The 27,733-nt window shown below is 35.5% G+C and overlaps 1 protein-coding gene across 2 annotated transcripts in view; it reads left to right on the top strand.

The window, feature by feature from the left end:
* Sha (shavenoid) overlaps positions 1-27,733 on the top strand; it is an 82,799-nt gene that overhangs the window by 36,399 nt on the left and 18,667 nt on the right. For both annotated transcript variants that reach the window (XM_083041469.1, XM_083041468.1), the window contains exons 2-3: positions 19,144-19,273; positions 20,221-20,391. In XM_083041469.1, coding sequence (XP_082897595.1) covers positions 19,159-19,273; positions 20,221-20,391 — 286 coding nt within the window. In that variant the 5' untranslated portion in view covers positions 19,144-19,158. The remainder of the gene's footprint in view (positions 1-19,143; positions 19,274-20,220; positions 20,392-27,733) is intronic.

Here is a 27,733-nt window from a genome sequence, read left to right as displayed (position 1 = left end):
ATGTGTACATATTTATATAATTATTATACACTGATAAAATTAGTGTCTTTAATACTAGATCATAGATCTCATCATAGATATCATTAATATTATTTATGCCGCGTGATTGCGATGATTTACGTCCTACATTGTATAACGACTAATAATTTTTCTTATAAATATTACATATATATTAAATATTAAATATTAAATTTTTATTAATATTAAATGTTATATAAATTTTATAATATTTAAAAGATTACAAAAATTATTATTATTATTAAAGAAGTATAATGTTTAAAATCTAAAACATGCAAATCTGTAATTGATTTCCTTAAAATGAAAAAAAGAGTTATGTCTATAATAATTGAATAGACATGAGCGTATTTGTTTTAGATACTAGCACATATCTTCCATTTTTTGGTTTATAAGTATATATTTATTTTTTATATCTTACACTTGATGAATAAATATTATTACACAATTCTCTCAATGACTATAATCAAATGGACTTATGTAACAATGAATAACAATTTTAATATATCTTGAAGCTTGATGTATGATACTAAAAAGCTTCTGAGACAGATCGACAGGAATGTTAACTATTGACATTAATTATAATACCAATCAAATTATATACGAGGACTTTTTTGATTGCGTATACGTACTGTAGTACAAGGGCAAGCATTTTCAAATAACTCATTAAAAAGATTCTCCGTTTTATTTTTTCTTTTCGCATATATATATATATATATATATTCATTTTATTCACACGATACTTCTGTCTACCTGTTTGTGTCGACACGATCTCGTAGCAACGAGAGAGAAGACGGCACTTTCAGATCTTAAACGTCCACACAGATATACTCAATACAGATTTAACGTAATGAAAACGCGAATGAGAAATCGCGACCATTTATAACACTGCATTTACGACGCGTACACACACGTAATAGTGTTTACCAATATAAAGTGTACGTATATAAAAAAAAGCAGCAATATTTTGTATCTTCTCAATCAAGCAGCATTTATCTTATTATAATTATCTTTCATACATTTTTATACAAACTAAAAAACACACACGGTTGATTGATGAGAATAAAAATATATTTTATTATTTTTCAATCTTAAGAATAATAAATCCGAAGAATATTCTTATATACCGCGTTTAATTGAAACAAGCGAAGAACTGTGAAATATTGCATAGAAAAAATAGAAAAGAACATATACATATATTAGAATCTCTGTTTGTCAACAAACACGTGTGATATTGATGTAACTATGCATCGCTTTTTTTGTTGATTTAAATGACGTCAAAAGTAAATTTCTGTGCAATAACTTATCTTCTGAAAAAACATTTACTTCTTGTAAAATTTAATAATTGAGACTAATGAATGAAAATTAAGTTAAATTTTCTTAGATTTAATTATTCAAAAAATATTTGATTTTAAAAATCAGGAAGAAATGTATTTTTTCTGTCAAAATGTTTAAGTGTCTCTCGAGAAAATTTCATTTTATATTTTTGAAATTGCCAATTTTAGGACACTCTTTACCTTTTTTCTGAATTTATAAAATACTTTATACTGTTTATCACTTGAAAAAAAAAAAACCCGAAATGAAATAAAAAAGAAGTTACGGCAGAGAAGTTCAGTTTTCGAAATTTGTTGCCTCGTTTTACGGAAACTGACCGGCCATTTGCCGTTCATCGACGAGAAAATGTGTGATCGCTTCGACCGACGATGACGACGTTCTGTTAGATCTTCGCGCCCGATATCGGTACATTGTAGTAATCGATGGATGGATCGCGCAAAGATCGGCTTATCAGACATACCGAAACGATCGTGAAAAGGGAGATAGGGTGGTAGGAACGAGCAGGGGCCCCCGATCTCGGGGTTCATTGCCACCGATTCGGCCCGATCGGCCCCAGGTACGCGACCGTTAAAAATATTACGTTCCCGTTCATTTACATACATTTACGCGTGTGCGTGCATGCGTTAAGGGTGCAGTCGCCGGCATTATAATTTAGCGCGCGCGCATAAGCGGCGATGATGATCGGTCGGCCATCGATAATAAGGGATGGGGAAAGAAGGGTCCTGCGCGCGTGATTGAATAAACAGTGTTTAACCCTTCGCACGTCAAGGGAACGATTGTTGCCACGGAGGCGGTGAAGAGATGCGATTCTCGGTAACTCGGTATCGGTCGCACGAATCTGCGCTCCGATCGACGAAGTGATGGAATCGGGAAGATGCGTGACTAGAAGAGGAGCACGCGATAGTAGAGGCAAAGATGCATTACTTTCGAATTTTTATTATTGCACAATAAATAATTGTTTCATCTTGCGTGTTGAAACACAGCGAGAGTCTTTTAATGACACGGAGATAGTGAATAAGTAATTGAGTATACAAACAAGATTCGTCTAAAGTGAAAGAAGAGAAATACGTACTTTCTTTACCCTCTCCACGAGTCTGTGAAATCATCAAAAGGGGCCAATAAATATTATTCTTGTCTCGTGTCACCTCCTTCACCGCGGCCCTTCCATACGCAGGTGTATTTAAACAGTTCTCGCGTATTCTCAGGTATATTTAAACAGAGTCTTGTATATCGCGTACGGGTTTACACAGCGCGCCTCGAGACGCGCTGCGAACAATTTTGTGCGGCTTCTAAAGAAGTAGGCAGGTAGATAGGTGGTAGGTAGGGATTTTGTTCGAGCATGGAAACGATTTCTTTGCACCTATCGGACTGTCGCGAGAGGAGGAAGCCGGAGCTGGCTCGAATCAAAACCGTGAAACAAGCCAGTTCGAGAACTGGTCCCCGAACAGGCGAGAGATTCCGAATAGAGGCCGCACTGAAGGGTCTTCTCTTTAACGGCAATCCAAGTGTTGCAGCGACACTCTCGAGCCCGCCGCATACGATTAATAGCGAATAACTAACTAGACACATATTAGAATAGAAGACTATCTTGGTCTCATTGACATTTTTCTCGGCGCCTCTCTTCAAGCCATACTTTCATTCAGACATGACTGCCAATTATATGATATCTTGATTGGCCGTAACTTGGACGGGACTTGGAAAGTCTCAGACATATAAAGTCTGAGACATACGATGTGGGCGCGATTAAATTTTTTTTTTTTCAAAAAGAGTTGTTACCAGACTTTATAGCTGTCGAAAAACTAATTCCCACTGGATACGTTTACGTGCATTTTTTTCTGATTTTTTTTTACTGAAGAACGAAGAACACATTTAATGCGTACTTTGGATCCTGATTCGTCGTTCCGAAAACACGCTTTCGTTTCTCGTGTGACAGGTCCGACGTTGGAAGGTTGAATAATGTATACGTTGGACGGCAGCTATGCGCAATTTCGCTGGATGGATCTCTCGGATCGAACGAGAAACGCCCGTTTAATTTATGTATACGTTTAATGGTTCGATGGGAGGGGATTCGCGCGCGGGTTCTTTTTCGAGTTCCGCCTGAAACTTTGTATGATTGGATCATAAATATTGCGATCGCGAAACGCGCAACATTGCCCTAGTGCTCGCGCAGGGGCTCTGCGCGTCTCGGACCCCCGTAATTCGATCGGTTTAAATTCGCCATTACGATCTGTTTATCGCCACCCCGGTGTATCGAGCACCGATCGCGTTAAATCATGAAAGCGAACCGCACGTTCGTGTTCGAATTACGGTCGTACGTTCACATTAAATTAATTAACCCCGACATATTTATCGTGTTCGCTTCCATCGCTCGAGTTGCCAAAAGAAGATCTCGAAAGGATCGTAATCGTTAAACGTTGCAAAGAAAAAATATTAACATATCTTTCGTGTATGTGAATATGTAACAAAATTGCTACACAAAAGAAATTGTATTCTTATTTTAAAAATTTCTCATTTATTTTTAAAATATCCTAGTTCAGCGATTGATCCTCTTATCTTAAAAAGGGAACTCTTTAGAGATGAATATCAGATATTCCTAATTTATAAAAATGGGATTTATTTTTACATTAACAAAAAAATATGTTATTTTACAATACATAGGCAAAGAAAGGCCATAAAGAAAGCATAGACATAGTATAGATCGAATATGAGACATGAGACCTAAATTATGAATGATTAAATTAGATTATATTATACATATATTACTTTTCTTAAGTTGCGCTTAAGTCTTCTTTTTCGAGCCATTAACTTCATCCATTCTTCTAATATAAACTAAAACCATTCATATTATTTTAAAACACCATTTAGTGACAAACATTGTATTGCATTGTAAATTGCAAAACACTATATATAACTATATACATTACTGCAACAATATGCCAAATGACGATACGCCAAATAAACGATTCACATAAAAAAAAAGATACGATCGTTTTTCATTAACAAAGAATATCTTCCTAGTTTTAGAGGATGTTCTATAAATCCACCTTAAGAATATTTATTAAGAAGGATTTTATAGTATAACTACAGGCTTCGAGATATAATTTTTTTGATGATATATTATTTAAGTATCAATGTTTAATTCAGTATCGGTCTCTTGGCCGTTTGTGCTCGTCAACGTTGCGTGGATCCCGTTCTTTCGTATTAAATCAATGAAGCACGCACGATGCCATCTCCTTTTGGAATAATATGGTACGTTTCTTTGGAGTATTCGATACAATGTATCGAAACGTGTCTGGCGTTGCTCTTAATTTACTTTCGGGATGACGACGAGACACGTGGGACGGAAGTGCGTGATCCGAGACGGACGCACGTAGCTGGTTGCAGGCGGTGCAGCAAAACCTTGACTTGATTTGCGATACGGCCGGCCCGTAAATGGTATTATTATGGATTGTAAAGCATTCGCCAAGCTCGAAAAATCGACGTGCACTACGAGCGAGACAATATTTCCAAGATATTTGCGACTTGCAAAAGTATTTATCAAAGCCCATTTAGATTCGACGGACACTATAGGCAGGTAAATGCCAAAGCGAAGGGGAGGGCTAATAAATTTGACAGTATCGTATCTAGGCCAAGATTAACTTGGCCGCAGGTATCGAAAAAAAATCTTACTCTGTCCGCACATCTCGCATATCTATAGTATCGATATCTGAGAATATCGGTATAAATAAAATTTATCTTAAAAAAGTTATTTTAATGTCTTTCTTGCTGTCATGCAACATATATGTATAATTAATTAAAGCATTTTTTTCTCGTATTCTTTAAATAATGTATCTCTTTGTATTTCTTTATATTTATATTATTTATATTATTATATATTATATACTGTATGTATATATTATAGTTGTTTTTATATATTATTTTATTATTTTTATATTACAGTAATTATAGTTATAATAATCAGTAAATTTAATATTAAGGAATGTAATGTTGTATCTGCAATTATATTTTTGAGTAGTATTATTTTACATACATAATACATACATATTTTAAATCAGAAAATTAGCAAATTTTTTTTGAAATTGTCATTCTTCAGAAAAAATGCCGATGGAATTTCTCTTTTTTCGATTAAAGTGTCAGAGAAATTCGAAGGTAATAGACCTGTTACGATCGTGATAGAGATGGCAATACCGATATTCGCATTCGTGACGTTAAAGTAGCAGGTGCAATCGTGAATTGGCAGTATTCACGCGGCAATATTGGCCGATCGTATCTCGATACTAAACAAATCAGCTCGGCATCGAAATCGTATTGCAGGGGTTGTAAGGAAGTCGGCCAGAGCGAGGAAGTCAACGGCGGCTTTGCGTCCTTATTAAAGGGATCGCGAAAGAAGCGAGATCGGAACTCTTTCGCTTTCTTCGTGTGTGTGTGAATGAAATTCGATGTTCGGTGAGAAAGCAGGCGGAACTTAGCCGGCATTAATCTCACGTTGAGCAGAACCACTATCGTTGTAATTATCGATTTTGATATATTTATGCAGTCAGGAAAATAAGTTTTACAAGCCGCAAAAAAGATATTTCGCAGATCGCAAATTTACAAAACTGTAAAAGAGTGTCCCAGGGTGTGTAACTGCTATATAGTTGTGCCATAGTGTGTAAATTACTTAAATACTTTTTCTTAAAAATGACTATGTTTTCGTTACATCAATTGATTTTTTCTTTTCATTATTTTTTTCAAATTCTACTTTTATAACTTTTTATGCCAAATATTGTGAGAAATTAATTTTTATAAAAAAAAATTAGGTCGACCTTCAAATCATTCTCCTTGAAAAATAATCTTATTGTTAGTTAAAATTCAAGATTATTAATCTTTTTTCTTCCCTGGAACCTTTTAATTTTTGTATGAAATATTTTACAGCTATAGTTTTACAGATATTCGACTATATTAATTAAAATAGAATATAACTATATCTTTAGCTTAGAGAATTTTTGTTATTCAAATGCAGCGATCTGCAATCTTTTTTATGCGAATTTGCGAGTAATTATTCATGTTGCAATTGCTTGATCTATTTGTCCGCTATTGGCGAAGCGTATCAAATGTACGTACAAGCGATTTATTCTTCAATATCATTTTGTTTTAACGGTACAGGATGTAAAATCGCTTCAACTAGTATCTAATTTCTTATATGTTTATTCATCTGCATATTCATTAATCATATGACGTGTATTCATCAATTACACAATACTTATTTTGTTTTTACTAATTTGGTTTTACTAAGAAATTCGCTACAAATTATAGATACAAATTAGATAGATAAAATAGATACAAATTAGCATCCTCTCAGATTTCGGATTGAATATTAATGAATAATGAAATTATTGCACACACATATACAAAGCGGAGAAATTTGGTGAGTAATGTATAGTTTCTCTGCGCGCGATTGAGACACTTTTCGATAATGTTTTTAGCATCACTGATGCGGAATAATTTCCATCCGTTTGAAAATAATTCTAGACGTTTATAAATAGCTGCTGAAAAATGACACTTCTATTCGATATACGTGGCTCTTCTGCCACTGACGTTCGTAACTTAAATACACCGTTAGCTAATACGATCGGAGAGAATCGCCTCCGCAATGGGACATAATTTATTTCGCCAGTCAATCTTCGATAATCAGCGAGCATATAAAATCAGCGGGAACCACCGAATTTATGCGAGAAAAAAGATGAAAGAGAAAGAGAGAGAAAAAACAAACCTATATTTATTTAAATATAAATATCAAACATAATAAATATGTCCGTACAAGGCGACAATTTACCGAACCGGTGGGTGAGTCGCTCGATAAAGCAATTTGCCGCAAAATTTACACACGTGAATGCAAGAAATAACGATACTATCATTCTTAATTTTTTTTTTTTTTTTTTTGCGACTGTCAGTCGTTTGATTTTAACATCAGCGTCATTCTCCCCGCAGATGTATTTAATAAGGATTTATAAATAACGGTACAGGAGCGTATATATACAACGTGCGCGAATTGCACAACGTCTCGCATGAAAGTATATATTGCCACAGATGGTTGAGGAGTCTTTGTATCGGAATTTTTAAATTCTTCGCTTGGAGGGTATAGTAACACCGCACATTGCACCTCATCGGCACTTACTTAATCTCTGTCTCGAGTAATCATCCACAGTATAGTCAATTTTGGATCGTCCCACCTGCTGACGCGTGCTGTTTTATTTCGTGACATGTCAATAGTCTACATGTCATTTGTTGAATCGCTTTGCGATTTTATGTTTAGCTCAACTTCCATCTGTCTTGATTTCGTTTGATAATTACGCCAGAACAGACAGAAAAGCTTTCATCTTTTGTCTCATTTACAAGAATGAAAAGTTGTCTGATCTATTTGGTCGCAACATAAAATAAATAATTACAGATTTAAATTAAAGTACATATTCTACGAAAAAAATTTGGTTCCTTTTTTCAACTTATGAAGCGTTAAACTTTTTTTTATAAATGCGGATAATTATTGCACGCGATTATTATTCAACTAAAAAAATATATTCTTGAAATAAGAGTAAGAGAACTCTCTTACTGTCACTAAATGGTTTTAATTTACAAGAATAGATTAAGTTATTAAATAACTCAAAAAAGAAAACTCGAACAATTTAAGAGAAATGTTCACAAGTAAGTAACGTGTAACATAATCTAATTTCATCGTCCAATGCTCCATGCTAAGTTTCTCGTGGCTCATACTCAGTCTATATGTACTATGCTTTTTTATAATCTTTCTTTATTTATGTGCTGTAAAATAATATACTGTTTTATGTAACAATAAATTTCATTTCGTCTACATTTTCATATATCATTATCTAATACTATAATCTTTAGGAAGAAGTGGAAAATTCTTAAAATAGGAATACAATTTTTTCAGTATGGTTTCTTCAAACTAACGCTTGTTTTTCAATTCGATAACATTGATATATAAAAAAACACTGACTACTGCACACAAATTTCAATTAACTTTGCAAGAATAGAAATAATAAGTTGAATAATATGGTAAATAAATTTTGGACACATTTTTTATCCTTAAATACAGATAGTCGCAGTTTCTATATAAATCAACGTGATATGTCATCAGTACAACCGTGTTAAGAAAAAATTGCGCGGAGAGAAATCCCGGCACACAGGACTCGTAAAATCCGACACATTAAAGCGCAAGCGATGAGGGAAGGGCAGGAAGGGGGTTAAAACAAATTTTTATAGCATCCCATCTCGACGCGATACGACTCACTCGATCCCTGGATCGTCGCGCGGCCTTTATCGTCGTTAAAAGCCTTGTCCTTCCTTTCTTCTTTCTCTTTTTTCCCCTCTTATAACCGACCAATATAGCGCGCGAAAAAGAGCGAAAAACGATGAGACGACAAGGGGGCTGCCGTGACGACGAAACGACATCGACGCCCCTCATGGGGCCCTGAAATTACGTAGGAAGTTTCGCTGGCCCAAGACGAGTCACGGGTGGACCCGTCTCGAGGGGACTATAAGGCCCCACCGTGATTAATCAAAACTGTCCTCAGATATCTCTAACGTAGGGATGACATGCTGAAGATGACGAGAAAAAGACTCTGCGCTGCCGGAAATCACATAGTTTCGCTAAATATTCTCCTCTCGGAGCAAAGTAGCATCGATTCCACTTTTATTATTTTATATAACGCGGGTGGTTGGTAATAAACAACGGTTTTTTTTTTTAAGAAGCGTAACTTGTAGCCGCGGGCTGACTATCCAGAATTCGAGGTCGAAAGAACGCGCGTGATTCTTTGAAGGACTTTATTTCGCAAATTCATCGTACTTATGCGGGGATGTAGTCTCGCTTGGAAATTACGCACGTGCGTATATAGATTCGTCTAACTGTGTGTGACGGATTCTGCGATATTGATAATAATCCCGATAATGAACCTGCGGTTGTAAGGACCTTTTGACAGATCCTCTTACGTAAACAGGTGGCTACATTCGATATTTCTCTCTTTTTCTATCTCTCGCACTCTTTCTTCTTTCTTCTCTGCTGCTGCCATCACAAATGATTAAAGTATTTTATTGGATAGCAATTTTTTGCTATTTATCGTACAATCATACTTATCAAATATCATCAACAGATGTCTAAACGAAAAGTCACGGTAAACAAGAGTTCATGTCATGTCAAATTTAAGTTTCTCTCATTCATTGCGATTTAGTTAAAGTTTGTTCGCCGCAACAGATATCCTCAAAATTTTAAGTAATAATAAATCATTTTATTATTATATGCAGCCAATCTCTTATCCTTTCCTGAAAGTTGGCTACATGTACAATAATGATGTCATTTCGGCATTCATTCCATAAACTACATATATACACATATATTTATATGCGCATATAATTATACAACACATAAATATAATTAATTGTATAATTAATTATACAACTAGTAATTTTTTTCTTGACATATTTCATTTATTCTTAAAAGAGACATATCAAGTTATTCGAAAATGATAAAATCTTATTAATAATTTTAACACTCAATAAAATAGCTGAAATATGCGAATAGCGCATACTATATGCTAGTCTTCGCTACATAAATTAGCCGACCGTAGCATTTGTTACGCGCGGCATTTGTTGCGAATGGTTATATTCAAGATCCATTATCACTGTTGATCGACGCGGTCGGCTGGACGAAGCTGAAAGGGCCTCTTAAAACACGCGATCAACTCTCGCAAGATTGATGCGGTAGCCAGCAATATTGCCGTTACACGCCCACAATTTGTCGGTCGGGGTATTTATCGTAAACGCGCCGCCGCGTCTCTTTAACAGTGTAATGCGCTATCCGATCTCCGCTTCGGATCTCCAGGGAACGCGGAGGATAAAGCATCCTCCGACCGGCAGATATTCAGAATATGAAACACGAAATTCATCGAAATTTCGAGACGACGAGACGCGACGACACGGGATGAAACGATTATTCGTATTGGCCTGACGCTGCACTTATCACGTGCATTATGCAAATCCGGAATCGCCGTGCATATAATATGCAAATCGTAATCGACGAAGTCCCCGAGTCCCGAAAAATCTGACTTGAAATACGCGCGTGCATCCGTAATGCACCGTTTGCATCAGTATTATATCGCACCCGCCTACGCATCTTCTCTCTCGTCGCTCCAGCTGATTTCCTCTGGGAATTGACATCGCGTTTTTCTATTTTATGCGACGATCTTTAAACATCGTGCCTTCGTCGCAGTGACATTATGATTTTAAGCGAGGATGTCCGAGATCTAATTTCGATATTAGTCAAAAATCGCGCGAATATCGATCCCGAATGTCAATGATAAATCGACAGGAGAGTGGATTATGTCCGATATCTTTGTTAGACAATTTCAAAAATATTTAAACTCATTGATATTTATGTAATCGAAGAGTTTTAAACAGTTTATATTAAAAAGAAAAAAATAGTATATACAAATTTTATTATATAAATCAATTTATACACTCCAATGTTCTTCAATGAAATAAAAATTGTCAATGGAATAGATATTAAAGTGAATAATAAATGGAATGTGCCTTACGGTGAAACGTTTGAAGCTTATAGAGATATTATCCATGAAGAGAAAGAAAGGTCAAGTGTGCGCCTCGATGAGAGGCTGTATTTACGCGACGAAAGTTCAAACGTACATTTCGAACGCATTTGTCATTATAGGCATGAGATGACCGAGAAATTGATTCTGTCGGAATAAGAAATTAATATCTCCATCATCGTGTCGAGATGGAATTTAATCATCTTCCATCATGTAAGTGCCATTAGTCATTTAAATTCCTAGGAATCCGTATGATTTAAAAGACAATTCGAAATGTCTGCGCTGTTTTTTTTTTTGACTGTTTATAATTTGTTAGAATGAAAATATCACCCAAAAATATTTTGAAGATTTTCAAAAGACTTTAAATATTCCGAGAGCCACGCATGTATCTTTTCGCTTCAATTTCTATCTCTTTTTTTACAATAAATTAAAATTGCCGACATTATCACTGGCGCGGATTAAGTTTTTAGAGATTACTTGGACCACTAACGTGCGATAAACACCGAACGCGAAGGAATTTACAGCCGAGCCTCTGCTCATTTCGTCGCGCTTTCTTAATTAAGGAGAGATCCGTAATGTAACGATATTTTATTTAAAAGCAAGGCAGAGCGGCGCGACATGATTTATCGTTATTATCCCTAATTGACCAGCGTTTATGTTTTATTAAAACATTCTTGTACCGCCGTGACTTGTGATTGAAATTATGCGTAAGTAAGTGCGTTCAATGAGACGCGCGACGCATCCGTCATGTAACAGCGAGACATCTCTCTTTCGCGGTCTCCTGTCTGAGAAACAGGTTGCGCCTTGGAGGGACAACGACTCGAAGAAACACGGGATTACGAGCCGAAAAGAGAGAAAAAAAAAAGACTGATGCAGCGGCAGAGTGATAAAGGAAGGGGGACGCGGAAAGCATATTATGCATAGTAACGATCTATTTAAAAGCGGACCGGCAAAGTCGCCGGGCAATTAATTAGACACTTTTGGACAATTTAATTATCAATTTTTACGAGCCGTGCGCGAAAGGGCAACGCCTTCCGCGATCGAAGCCCCGAAAGGAATGCCGGAATAATCGTCAATATCGAGAGGAATTTAGGACGTGAACAACAAGTGCGATCGAAATAAAAGACCTGTGCCGAAATAAAAATTGCAATTTTTTTAATCGTTCAGCGACTTTTCTTATTTGGTCAAGGAAGAAAGGTCCGTTGAAAATAAATAAGTTACGATAACTTGATGAAATAAAAAAATTGCTAAGCAATCAATTTTATAATATATTTCAGGAATATATGTGATGATAGAAAAACATATCTTATGATATACCTCGTATATCCTTATATATACGATGATAGCTTGCTAAATTTCACATTTTTATCGTTGTATAATAAAAAAAGTGAAATAAAATAAATTCGTATATATAAATTGCCATTTAAGTGCAAACAGACGAAGTGTCTATCAAAGTGTCAAGTGCCTAGCAAATCGCATCAATTTTTTAAACAGTAATTCAATTGATATTTGTACTTGATTTAGGCATCGAAATTTGATAGCGTAACGCTGAATAAAATTGCATACATTACGTTTCCGTGTATTGATGTGTATGCAAATCTTCGGAGCTGACGCGCAGTCATCAAATCTCATATCAATGTCATCTCATCGAGACATAAATTCTTATTCGATTCGGGACATAAATTCTATTTTGTTAACAGGAAAGATGCAAATTTTTAAGTTGCTTATAAAAACGCTCGCGCCATATGGAGGCAGTCTTAATATCCCTGCAATAAACATTGAAATATAATATCGTAATTAATAATATCGTATAATAGTATCGTAACGATAATAGATATATGACAGATCAACATTTCAATCAATTATTTGGCCATTTCATCGCGAGAATTCTTGTTTTTAAAGACGGTAATCTTTTTATAAAAATATTTTTACATTTGTGTTTCTAAATAACTTAGCGGGATTTATTTTTTTCAGCAAATTAAAAACTTGACATAGTTTGTTTTTTATCGTTATTTTTCTTTCATTACAGATACATTAATTTTATTAGTATCTACACTGAAAAATTTGTGTTATTATTTTAAGAATTTTCCGCTTAGAATTCCTTGTTCTAAAATAAATGCCAAGAGAATCCTCTTACCTTAAGAAGGAAATCCTTTAAAGATTAATATCTGATATTTCTAATTTATAAAAATGTAGATGAAATTTATGGGATTTATCTTTACATAGACAAAAAATACATTGTTTTACAGCACAAAGGCAAAAAAAGGTTATAAAGAAAGACATATAGACCAAACATGAGACCTGATCTTGAACAATTAAATTAGCTTATATTACAATGTTACTTATTCGTGAACACTTCTGTTAAATAACACTTCGCACAAGTCTTCGTTTTTTTTTTGTTACTTATTACGTTCATTCGTATTCTTCTACTAAACTAAAACTATTCAATGACAAACACTGCATTGTACTGTAAAGCTTAACACTATATAATCATATACGATGCTGTAACATTATGATCATATAATGAAAGGTCAGCATAAAAAAATATACGATTGTTTATTATGAACAAAGAGTATATTTTTAGTTTTAAAGGATGTTTTACAAATGCTTAAGAATATTTGTTAAGAGGGATTTTTTATAGTATACAGTTCTTTTACTTTGAGAATACAATTTTTTCGGTGATATATAAACGGAATGAATTACTTCAAATTAATCATTTTTAAGTTTCAATTTTCTGCCAATTTTCCATCTTTTTGCAATCGCAAAAATTATAATAACTCGCCTCGAAGTGCTAAATTCGCGAAAGGAACGAAAATGGCAAGTCTTGCCTTAACGAAGGCAATAATTAGCGGCGTATCGAGCGCCAAGGAGCTTTAAAAAGTGCCGGTTTATATTTTCGATGCAATGAGAAGAATCGAAGAAATCGCGCGGAATACTAATGCACCGCTCTTTTCGTGGCGACTGTAATTGCGAGGGCACGTGAAAACGCTGCTATTAACATTGGGTTCGCGTGTATTTATGCGATAACGGGGTTTCGTTTATACCCAGTTTTACATCGATCGGATGGGCGAGGTTTCGGACCTAACTTGGCCCCGAATTTGCACCAGGGCACGTTAGTAATTTAGGCATAATAATTTTTTATATATTAAAACACATGGACACTTAATCTAACCGTTAGTTTTAAGCTGAAACTGATTTCTGGTCACATCTCTTGTGATATATTAATTCTACTGCACAAAATACGAGTATAGTCTCGCTCATATATTTGTGCGAGTAGAGCCTACCTTAATTTCTTGTTCTCAGTAGCAATCAGGAAAGTGCCTTCACTCGCCTCGAGAATCACTTTTAACATTCTTTGAAAGTAAAGTATGTGGTTGAATTTCGTTACCTAGTTAGATTTCCGAATAAATTAACTGTTTACGAGGCAACACCTCGTATATGTTTATTGGAAATTTCATTTTTACCAAGGTGATTTCTTCATGGCAAATTACCATTATGGATATCAGTTTATAATTCGAGCTTTATTTCAGATAACATTCAGTCCGAATTGGCTTTTAATCGCAGATTTATAAGACAGTCTCTTACGCATAGTAAACTCCAAAAAGAATCTCTTCGTTCCGAAACCTTTCTATATATAAATTTCACGTCGATGAAATACTAGTTTCTTCGACATCGATGTCACCACGTCTAGAAATTACTGCTTTCTATTACCATTATTCCGCGATCATTTTGTTTATTGACCGTGACTGTTGGCACTATTACGAAATAACTCGCGCATATGACATATGAACATGTACCTGGGCAGTTCGCACCATCTAAATCACTATAATTTGTCGATTGAAAATAGGTACGTGCACACAAATTGGTCAAATTGCATGGCACATCGAGCGGAACGCACATCTAAATTTTAGACGCAATTCGAGTCGAATAAAATTGTAGAAATCACTTGGATAAAAAATGAAACGCATGCTCTTGACACTTTCGTCGATCTTTATTATTTTATACCGATAAGCGAAATACTCGAAAACGCACAAATAATCTGTCATTAAATTCGGTCGCCTCATTAAAAGCTAAATAATAAAATCTTTATCAGCAAAAAATCGTTTTAGCCGAGAGTTGTGATAACATTTTACATCGTTATTGATTAACGTTAGAGTTTCTGTCAAATTACAATTGAATAAATTATATGAACGTTGATAATTATGATATTCCATAACATTATTAACGTGTCGTTTTGTCTTTGTTAGGAAACAAAATTATAAAATTATCACATCATTATTACATCTTTTTTTTTTAAACGAATTACTCTTTTACGCCAAGACTGTGATTCCGGGACGGATCGTCTTGCTAGATTAATGCCACTAGACGTGATGATGATGCACCGGGATGCTGAGTGAAAAAGCGCGTACCGATATCACGCAACGGGGATGTTAGCGCGCGAAAGAAGTTCATAGGATAGCTCACACGTGTCCGGTACAGAACCGTCCGCGACCGCAGGTATATTATAATATCTATCGTACGTTGAATCTTCTTGGCGCGCGTGCATAATGCGCGCTTCAGAGGACGTCTTGCGCGAGTATCGATATAAATTGCACGCGCGCGATCGGACCAATAGAGCAAGAAACACCGGCGGGCAAAAGGAGCTTAACGTTATGCGCAATCGAGCTGATGGCACGCGTAAGATAACACGCGGAACGCAACGTGCGGAACGCAACGTACGGGACGCAAATCGCGAACCTGTGCATCTGGTGCAGGTGCGGACAGCCCGTAAAAAGGTACATACTAGAAGAAATTTATACTTCCTGCAACGTCAAGTCACGCTTATCGTTGTTTAGCGTAGTTCCTCGTAAGCGCTCTTACATTGAAAAAGTTATAGTCTCATTTTATTAAAATTTCTCACTTATTTTTTGAAAGGATGAGAGGCCCAAATGCAATTGGACACAACCACTCATATTGACCAGTGTTTAGGGTGACTAGCATGATTAACCAATCAGAAAGTCTTGTGTCCAATTAAACGTCATTTTTTTTAGAATACTCTGTTTAATAGATGCCAAAAGGATTCTTTTGTCTTAAAAGTGAAATCATCTAATGATTGGTATCAGATATTTCTAATTTATGTAAAAATGTAGACGATAGGATTTATTTTTGCATTAAAAAAGTACATTATTTTAGAGGATGTTCTAGAAACACTTAAGAACATATCTGTTGAGTGAGATTTTACAATATACAGTTGTCTTATTTCGAGAATACAATTTTTCGGTGATATAAATATAAATATAATTAAGACGTTTGCGCGCGAGACGATAATTAAGTTATACATTTTTCGACTAAATTGAGAAATTGACCTTGGATTGGCACTTCCTATTTTATCTGGATTTACACGTATTATACGGTATCTCAGCAAGAATTTCGGCAGGCAACGAAGTAACATATTAGCATCTCATTAATGCGTATGAATTTTCGAAACAGTATTGCTATTGACACGTTCATATCTAATATATTTAAGAGGCGCATTGGCATTTACGATTTAGAGAGATTTATAATCATTGCGGCTAATAGCCGACTTTTGATTAGCGACTACATAAAATTCATCGAATTCTCCTCTTCCAAGTGTCTCATATATTTGTTTAACCATCTTGAAGTCGAGAGAAATTGATAGTTTGTTCGCCTCACACGAATTTCCAAGAAACGCTAATATAAAACGCTGTTTTCCTCCTAGTAATTAAATTCCACAAATTCTACGTAAACGAAATCCATCTTTATAGATAATCCATTTTTATAGACATGGTGAATTCATAATTCATTTAACAGACGCACTTATTTCGGACTCTCTTGAAATGTTTTTTTATTGGCTTATCTTGTTTTAATGCCTGATCGATCTTTTCGCGATCATCAAAATGTCGCTCAAGTATCTATCTGAAGAGAAAAAAATTTTTTACTGGAGCGACACTCTCCCGACACTATCTTCATCGTCTTTTTCCCAACAGCTGAGAGGCATTTAAACGTCAAAGTAATTTCAAGATGAGCGAAGATGAATAAATAAGGAGAGGAGAAGAAGAGAAAATTTAATCACACAACAAAATGCACACAATTCGGTTACAAGTGCAACGCGAAAGATGCGTCTCACCGTTAATACATTATTAACATAATTTCGCGAAGAGCTTACGCTGTAATTACGCTGTGCACTCGTTAGCATTTACGCAGCCTACGCGGGCTGAGATTCAATAGTTTTCTCGGACTTTAGATTAATATAAAATCGCGATGGCATTAATAATTTCCGACATCTGCCGTTGGAGATCCCTTAAGCGAGAAGATTATTATTACGAAAGAATGATTACACGCGTTGTAGGCGAGCAACTAGTCATTTACAACGCTTATTAAATTTCTCAAGCGGATCGATGTGTAAACCATTATTAAGTGAAAAATTCACAGGCTCTTTAATTGAATTCTAATAACACGCTGTATAAAATTCGATAAATAATAGAATTTTATAGAGTTACTTTGTTTCTTTTTAATGCTGATTTGCATGAAAAATTTACATTTAAGGGCACGAGACCTTAATGATAAACGACGAGAGATTAAACGGGACCAAATATCTCATTATTTTTAAGGAAGTGCTTAGATGGTACGTCCTTATCCAATAACGGGCCTTTGATTTATAATGCTTTATCGCGTTTTCTTTTTTTTTTCGGTAGACAGAAATATACGTCATTCATCTCTTTCTCGCGACAGAGGACTTCCGAAATTGCGGTTGCTCCTGTCGTCGGAGACTAATGAAATTATTCAGATGACGAGGCATAATCATATATATATATATATATATATACATATTCTATAATCACCGGTATAGAATGTATATATAGAATATATTCTATACCGGTGATTTATCATTCAAAAAAGGAGTTAGATTACACAATCAAGCCCGATATGTGTAGTTGTGAATCATTTTTGCAACCAATATAATTTAACAAAAATTAACAGGACTCTCGACGATCGTTGTCTTCGAATCTTTCGCGATAAAAACTAGCGTAATTTTGCAATTTATTGCACGACTGGACGACTATCGATTCGGGAGAGGGAAAGATGGATTTCGTGCTTCATGAATTTCTCGCAAAACACGTAGCATCAATTACGAGGTATAAAAAATGCGGGAAAACATCGAAGGTTCGATTTTGTGTACCGAGGCCCTGAGGTTAATTGCAATTTTACTTAACGACCGTAATCATAACACTTCCTAACCGGTTGTATATCAATAAGGAAAATCAAATTATTACTTTAATGGCTAAATGATTCTAATGGCTAAATTAGTATCCTTTCAATTTTCGCGTGTATTCATGTTTCATGAGCGATCCTAAGCAAACATATAAGTAAGTCCATTATATTGCTATCGTATAGGTAATTAATTTATTAACATAAAGAAAAATATAGATTTTTTTATACACTGAAAAGTGTATTCTTATTTTAAGAGAGAGACTCCCACTTATTTTTAGAATACTCTATTCTACAGATGCCAAAGGGATTCTCTTAAAAGAGAAATCTTCTAAAGATTAGTATCAGATATTCTTAATTTATAAAAATGTAGACGAAATGAGATTTATTTTTACATTAACAAAAAAGTACATTATTTTACAGCACACAGGTCTTCTTTTTCAAGCTATTTATTAATTTCATCAATTCTTCTAATAAATTAAAATCATTCAATGACAAATATTGTACTGCATTGTTTTCAATACTGTATATCATCATATACGTTACTGTACAACAATATGCCCATATAACGCCAAATGTTCGCATAAAAAAATATACGTTTGTTTGTTATTAACAAAAAATATATTTTAAAGATTCTAGAAACATTTAAGAATATCTGTTAAGAGGGATTGCATAGTATACAATATTTTTATTTGTCAAGAGTACAATTTTTTCTATGTGTATCTCATTTGCTTCACATATCTCTAAATATTTTTTTGGTAATGATGTATTTTTGATGTGTTTGTGAAATTTCGTTGACAGATGCATGTTTATAGCGAAGCGATGGATGAGGCGTCATGGAAATAAATAAATATCTCTTGCGGAATTTAACGATCAATTTAATGATCATACTCTCGGGGTTTTCCATGACGCACTTGTTTAACACTCGTAAAACTTCCACTCTTGTCTATTCTATTTACGATTTACATTTATTTATTTATCTTTGCAGAATGCTGTGGAGAAGATGCGTTCCCTAGCTCTCGTTTTCGCAAGCTGTCTCAATCTCCTGCAAATTGTCGTTCACTGTCAGGAATTGTCCGTCATCAGACACTCCGATGGCGATATCTTTACTATCGAAGGTAAAATAGGTGTATATTCTATTAGTAATTTTGTTGTATTATAATTATATATCATTATCGTGATTTTGATCTGCGAAAAAGAACGAACGTTTGACAAATTGCGGCAATCCGAAACGATGACTGAACAAATATATTGGGAATGCGATAATAGCGGCAAGTGTAAAAAGAGGGAAAGATATTTCTTTTTGCTCCTGCATGTCTTCTTTCTCGCTCCTCAGTCGCCGCCTCAATTTATTTATTTGCTTTCTCGCGATGCGATGTAGAAATGATGACATTATGACGTGTCGCGTATCGTTGGTCCCCGCGTGATTTTCCGGTACGCGGAAGCGAAGTGTGATTCGAGAGCGTGCAATTCCAGCGACAATTTTGTGCCACAAATTGTGACACAACCGCGTGTTACGTGAAATAAAAAGACGCTCGTAACGGATTAACCGTGAAATTACGATGTAACGGTTTGACAGCTGTCCGACCTGTCCTTGCTCGGTTGGATTATACAGCACGTCCTGACGGAACACATGATGGCTCCTTCGTACGTCATCTTTTTCGACAATTTTGCATTATCAAGAGATTCACGTGAACCACGTGTTCGGTAAACGAGCAGCTTATTGATTCTCAAGAGATTGGCTAATTAAATTAACGATTTATCTTAATGCGCGACGTGGACAACGTGATAATTGAAAACAGAAAAATAAAAAAAATTACAATTGAATAAAATTAAATAAAAGAGGATATTTTTAAATCCAATGAATGAATGATAAAATATTGCAGATAATTAGTAAATTACTTACTAATCTTCGATGAAATCTGCTTTAATCAATGACACATTCAGTTTAAGAAAGTAGATTAAAACATCGGATGCTGAATTTTAAATTAAAAATTGCAATTTATATAAAATAATCGTGTAAGATACATGTCTCGATAAAAAACATTTTTTAAACTTATTACAGGTTCCTGTACAGAAGCCTGTACAGTGCTCAGCAGCGGCACCGCCAGTCCTTACTCCCGTAGTTCCTCGAGTTCGAGCCTGCTTGTGCCAAACAGTTCCTGCACGTGCCAGTGTAACTTTGACCTGCCGATATTTCGGGAGGATCTTCACATATGCGTCAACGATATCCACGGTAAAGTATAAAAATTCTTACGATTCTTACGAAGGCTCTATTCGTTGATGAATTTATTTGCTACAAAGTGACAAGATGCGTTGTGGCAAGTCATTGCGACGAATGTGTTACCGGACATTAATGATTTCCTATTGCACCTTCCGTTACTTCCTCTTGCCAGCTGTGGTCTAAATCAAGCAGCAAAAGCATCCGCGCACAAATTTATCCAGCTGATTTTCGTAAATTGATATCGGAGTATAGCGAAACATGATAAACGCGACGCGGATCATGTAATATGCAGCTAATTATTATTTCTTCGCACATACAGGTAAAATGAAATATTTTATCGTAATCGCAGGATTCAATAGTCCATTCAATTCCTTCGCACTGTCGAACATATAATTATCTCATGCCATAAAAACGGGGGAATGTATGATTACGCGTATCCCCGATATAGTGTAGTACCCCCTTTTTTCCCGGCGTGATATTAATAATAATAATAATAATAAAACTGCGATATTTATTACACCGTCATTAATTTTCACGCAACCAGACCAGGTAATCGAAATATCGTTCGTGTTAGGTGGTCGCCATACACGGCGTAGCCAGGTGTAGCCTCCCCGGAAGTGTGTCGTCTCTTTCCCTTCCCCTCCTTCCAGGTTTACTGACAATATCTCCGGAGTACCGTTTTTAAGCTGACGATCGCGATTGGTTGCCGTAGGCAGAGGTGAGGCTACGTAAAAATGACGCGTCTCGCTCAACCAATGCAATTTCGGGCGGCATTAATGTTTATCCTACATGCGTGTTGTGGTAGCGAACGTCGTGCGATAAAATCGTCGAAACCGGGGCGGACGAATTTGGATAATTCTCCTTCCTCTGTACTTTGCTCCTCGTCGTCGGCCGATCGATTTTTCCCTCGTTTAAAGGGTCCTCTCACTCGAACAATTTTTTGTGGGAATTGGCCTAAGTGAATACCGAGAGGGGAACCGCCTTTTACGTCGTTAAAAACTGCGCGAAGGAACGTAATTGTACGATGAAGGACAGGGGCGAGACGAGAGGAGCGAAAAAGTATGTGTATGTGTATATGTGTACACAGCAGGGTACCATCGCGTGCATGTACTGTCGGGGTAGCTGATGAATTACCGGGTGTGCGTTAGGACTCCTTATAATTTACAAGGGAAACCTACATTCTCTCCGGCGGCTCGATCTTTTTGCCCGATAAATTCATGAGAGACCGCCGATTTATTTCGGTAATGAAATCGCCGATGCTGCGATAATGTTTTTTCTCTCCGAGTATGAATGAAAAACGCTCCAGGATATCGTCTCATCATCCACTGTCAAAATACACTTGTTGATATATATCTCGAAAAAATGCTAATTATACACCGAACTATAATATTCACACGGTTTTATATTATCTTTAATCATAAATGGAGAGAGAAAAAATGATCATGTTTGTTAATATACTTGATACATCTCTCTTCTCGTATCAAATAATATATACATTCTTATCTGAAACACTTATTGTAAGTTTAAACTGTTATTGAAAAATCGAACCCTTAATCCCATCGCCAAATATCATCGATCTAAGGACCTATAGGAAAAGTCTAAACCGATTGCATCATTTAACCCTAGAGTGGTCACGCTGTTAAATGGAACGTTAAAGATCGCATGGATAACATCTGTCATTCATTTTTAAAAGACGAATTAAAATACAAGTACACAAGTTATGAGCATATTATTTATTTAAATACAGGTTTTATATAATAATTATAAATTTAAATTTATATCAATTAAAATTACAGATTTGTGCACGTGGATGACTAATGTCATCCGCGCGACCGCTTCAGGGTTAATATGTCGGTCTTTCTCCAGACATACACAAATAATTTGTGCGCGAGAAACATAAACACGTGAGAAAAAAATTTCGCATCGCGTACCGCAAGTTTCTACCCCCTTCATCTGTCGAGCGGATTTCTCGGCACGTATAGCATACCGTTCTCAATCGAACCGCGTCATCGGAAATGATTACTCCAGCTGTTCGAGCTCCGTCTGTCCGGTACTCTACGTTTCTAAATCGACCGCTATATGTATGTACGCGCGGCATTAAAGCACCCGGTGCGCACTCGATGCGCAAGATGTGTCAGAAAGAAGTGCGAGTCGAATGATTTGCGATTCGCCGTTTTAAACCGTTGAAATGAAATTATTAATTAAAGTAATTCATTTTGATTATATTGACGTATACCTTATGCTCTCAACATTTCGATCGTGTGATTAAGGATAATTGTACCACAAATATTATAAATACAGTTATATCATGTACAATACTATGTTATAAAAAATAATAGAGCTATGAATATATGATTCGGTGAAGTCTATAATCAGCTTTCGTTCGGCGGTTGATTTTAATACAGGCTGTAAAATTCGAAGGATCAAATCTGATTACATTAATCAGGATTACGAAGGAATCTTGACTTTTCAAAAGTGTCGGAAGACTATCTTGTGTGATTATTTATTGAAACAGTAGCGGATACGCTTGCCACTTTCAATAGGCTCTCCTTCGTACGAATAGAGACCATATGTTATTAATTCTGATTTATAACTTTCACGATTCTCGAATTAGATAGATCTTACTTCTCTCTGTTCCTCTTTTTTTCTTTAATTAATATCATATCATATTACTTTTAAAATATGTATTAAAATCTCGTTGTTATTAATTTCGGCAAGCAAGGTCTAAAGTGCACTGATAAATTGCACTATGTGCTACAATATTTATTGCATATAATTATTCATCACTTCTTTGATATATCTTCGATATACTTATTAAACGCTTTGGACGCGCGCAAAGAACTATTCGGATTATAAATAACGAGTTCCTCGTTATATCGATTATTTATCGTCGACAATCCATTACCGTCCATTATTGTCATCCGCGGCTCTCTCAGACCCACTAAAACACCCCAAATTATGCACCCATCACGAGCACGCAAGCAACGCCGGCTTTTTAACCACTTACCGCCTCAATTTTTTCCTTTTTCCAACGCTCTGTTACACTCCTCTACGATATAACTTATGTCGCACATCATTAAAGCCCGCGTAAAATATGTATAACGGCAGCGGCGACGAGAAAGAGAGAGACAGCAGAGGCGTATCTAAATTAATGTTACCAAACTCGCGCCGCGCCGGTGGTAATCAGTTTCGCTCCAAAGCGGCGAATGGTCGATTCCTCCTTTACTTATTAATCGTAATTCATCGATTACGGAATGATTTACGAGCACCGACAAGCGCGATCCGAAACCCAAAAGAAGAGTCTAGAATGTACATATAGATGCATATTATATATATAAAATTATATATTTATATAATATAAAAATTATATTGACCTTTAAATGACTTTTAAAATTGACAATTAAAATGACAGCATTAATAATTAAAATTCCAAATTATCAACTTTTTCCTCCTTGAAATATTTTACTTAACTTTTGAATGAAATATATTTTCTTATTACAAGCCGCAGTTTTATTAATATTCGACTACATTAATTAAAATGAAACACTGTAGATATATTTCGAAAATTACTATCGCCTGTGACGCGCACAAATATATAATATACGTCTAGAAGTCACGGAAGAATCGAAATTTTTATTCTTGTAAAAGCCTTCTTTCTTCCGCGCCTCTAAATTCTCTATTCATTTGATAGAACTGAGATTGCAATGATGGCGTCTCTCGTTTTTTGAATCACATGAAGAAGCAACGCCACCCTGTTATTTTGCGTCGTCCCGCTATTTTATTAATATTAATCTGTTTATCGCGCGTCGCGCGCGAACGGAGTTATTCATGATCATCTTTTGGCGGAAGACTCCGAGCGAATTTACGAGCGACCGCGAAGATTAAAAACGTTTCGTGGAAGTGAACGAGTTTTTGAGAAAGCGCGGAGATGTTTTTTCTGCGTTGGGTTATTATTAACTCCGTAATTTCTGGCGTGCAACAACGGGCAATTCAATACTCGTATCCTCTACACGTTATATTCTATGATGGATGATAAAGCAGCAGATAGAGCTTTTTATCATGCGCGTGTTGAACAGAAAAATAGCCAATATAATTTTAATTTATAATTATATGAAATTAAATTTGTTTGTATAACTAAATTAAATTCGTTTGCATTGTAATTGTATGAAATTACGAGAATTAAATTTTTTAAATTCTTTAAAGATTCGCAACACTTTGCACGCAACACTTGCACACACAGATTATAAAGAGTATCTTCAAGTAACTTTCATTATGTAGTTACACTTCAGCGCATTTTGAGATCGAAAAGCACGCGAATTGGAAATATAGCTGACGATATATACAGCTATTATACGCTATCTATTAATCATTAATTAATTAGATTTGTCTATGCCTCGAAGAGTCTTAAATTGCATATTAATCAAAGTCGGATCGGTATTACTCTCTTTAATTATTCAGAGTTAATTGTATTAGGATTTTTCTCAACCGTGCATTAATATCGTTAAATTAATATTGAGTCTCGTTCGATAATCAATTTCATAATCAGTGTGATCCTTCAAAGATAATCCGATATCCGATTTTTGTAGGATATTCAATATATGTCTTCGAAAATCTAATAAAAATATTCGTCCGCTTCGCGTTTTTGCTGCGAGATTTATCTTCCCCCTTTTTATTCTAATTGTAAGTACATTAAAATATTTTTCATATTTAAATATTCAAGATTTCCGTGTGCGTATATAAAATTAATTATGATTCGAATTGCGCGATTATATTTAATTGAGATTACAAATCCGATAGAACGATCATTAGAGAATTCAAATACAATTAATTTTTATACAGTAGTTTTAATAAAACATTTTTTATACATTTTTTATTAATGCGCTGTAGCATGTATCGTGGTTGAGATTTTACGGTACGATGAGCTCATCAAGCAATAATGAATATACGTAGAGATTTATTTGCATCATTAATGCGACAAATCACCTTTATCCCGGTACCCGCCAGGTAAACGTCATGTTTTCGTACGAAAGATGAAATTATGATGATCGAAACGTATGAGAATCATCTCTCTCGGGGGTTTGTTGCTGCCGGGAGGAAGACTAACCCGTACGACCTTTACGGGTAACCTTGAATCGGCGCTCGTCATTAATCTCTAATTTCCGCACCTGCAACAGGTAACCGTCGCGCGTGTAAGTTAGGCTTTGTATATGTATGCCTACATAGGTACAGGCAGGAAAATTGTGTCCGTGTGTGAGTAAAGATACTGGAGATCCTGACCCAGGCAAGAAACGGATCCTTGCCTACTAATAACATACTTGGGAGAAATCAGTGAAAAAAAATCTGTATATTTGGCACCTTAAACTTCTCATGATCGCAAGCTTCGAGAATATATCGCATCGAGTATATTTGAGTATCACACATTGTTAACACATTTTTCTCTCCCTCTAAATCGTTGCATTATATGTCCGTGAATAGAAAAATATCGAATACTTTGATAGCGTGAAGGAAGGTCATCAAAGAGGAGAAGTCAAGTATTTAAACATTTATAAATCTTTGTGTTCAGATACTTGAGAAAGGTATAAATCGATGTCGAAATAATATCTACATTTAACACGCGCGCGCATTTAGATTTTGTCTAACAATATACCTTAACAACTTGACAGCTTAATTTGTCTACGATGAAACGTATAAGCGCTATGTGAGTAGAGAAAGAGCCTGCGCGATTGAATGGTAGTGTCTATCGCGGTCTTTATCCATTGAATCGAATCGATGAAATTGTAAATAGGTATCGTGCGTTGCAATCATCGAGCAACGGCAGACTGGTTGGTTATTCTTTTGCTCGGAGAATGATAATAGAACTCAAGACCGGTAATTTCTGGGATGAGAGAGAGCCCGCGCGCTGTGTTTATTAAAGCGAGCTCTATCTCATTCGATCGTACATTATGACATTCGCTCAATACTCCTCGACTGACGTTCCCTTGCGATCACCTACTACTAGTATTTACCTATCTCGATGCTAGTAATTATCGTGTTCCCTCCAATAGAAATTAATTCTTGTTTTCCACTGTTAACTTTTGTGATGTAAATAAGCTCGCCTAATTGCTATTTTGAGTTTTATTATATTTCTTTGTTATATGTATTGTACGTATTAACGTACGTATTAATATATTTCTTTGTTATATGTATTGTACGTATTAACATAATTTTAGACGTTTTTACGTATTTATTAACGAAACAAAATTTTAGCACAAAACATTGCATTATACCAATAGAATTGTCCTTGGCGTTTTTCTAATTACAAATTGCATACTTTTTTTTAAAGAAACAACCATGTGTTTTCTTTAATTCTAGATTCGATATCCTCCACGAAATCTTACAACTTTTGCCTGATATATTTTTTCTAAAATCCCGTGATTTTCAAAGATTTTCCTGTTAAAATGAATCCCTTTCTAATAAGTAAATCGTGAAAATTTAGCGGTACAGCTTCACCATGCATCTGCATTTTCCTAATGTCTGATCGAGGATACATAAACACGAGATGTGAGTAATGAAACAAAAAATAATTATAGCTTCGTAGAAGCGACCGATGCTGAAACTCATTCACGAAGTGCATCGCGGCCCTAATTTATCCGACCTCTTCTCACAGTTATCCTCGATTCGCGGAGGAGTCACGAAAGAGATTCTCAAAGCCAAACCGAGCTCATGTTCAAGATGAAAGGTTACGTTTACTTCGCTGGTTCGGGGGTCTCCTAATTACGTGGTAACGCGCTCGCTGACACGTTACGTTCCGCAAAGTGATGCTGCGATCATCGTTTTGCATCGCGAGTCGATCGCCAGCGGGCTGAAAACTGCAACGCGCGTAAAAAGAAAACAGTCTCGCAGCATTTCCTTATTACGGGAATTTTCTCGCCCACTGTCCGTCGTGTCCCGACTCTTATTTACTGATAATTATAATTACGTCGACGCGGTGCGTGAGAATTTGTGTGAAGGGTGAACGACAAATTTACCGTTTAAACGTATTTTCGCAATTTTTTTTCTTTACGGTTAAGAATGCCTTTTTTGCACAGCTTACAACATTCGCCAAAACCACCTTCGCAAACCTAATCTTAAATGTATAGGTAGGTATTGTAAAAATGCAGAGTTCGCGACTTGTCTTATTATTTCACTGTATATTTTGCGATATTTTTTGCTGGACAATCACAGCAGAGAATTAATGTTTGTATCGATATTTGTGCTTTGCAATTAATTGATTAAAATTGCAATGCTAATTATATTATATTGGGTTGTTCGGAAAGTCATTTCGTTTTTTTCACATACAATTTTCATTCAAAATAACGAAATGACTTTCCGAACA

The sequence above is a fragment of the Prenolepis imparis genome, unplaced genomic scaffold (genome assembly GCF_030444845.1).
Source record: "Prenolepis imparis isolate NDT839.2.m4 unplaced genomic scaffold, iyPreImpa1.0 SCAF_7, whole genome shotgun sequence".
Taxonomy (NCBI): domain Eukaryota; kingdom Metazoa; phylum Arthropoda; class Insecta; order Hymenoptera; family Formicidae; genus Prenolepis; species Prenolepis imparis.
The sequence above is the reverse complement of the archived record's forward strand: the minus strand, read 5'-3'. Positions and strand labels throughout refer to the sequence as shown.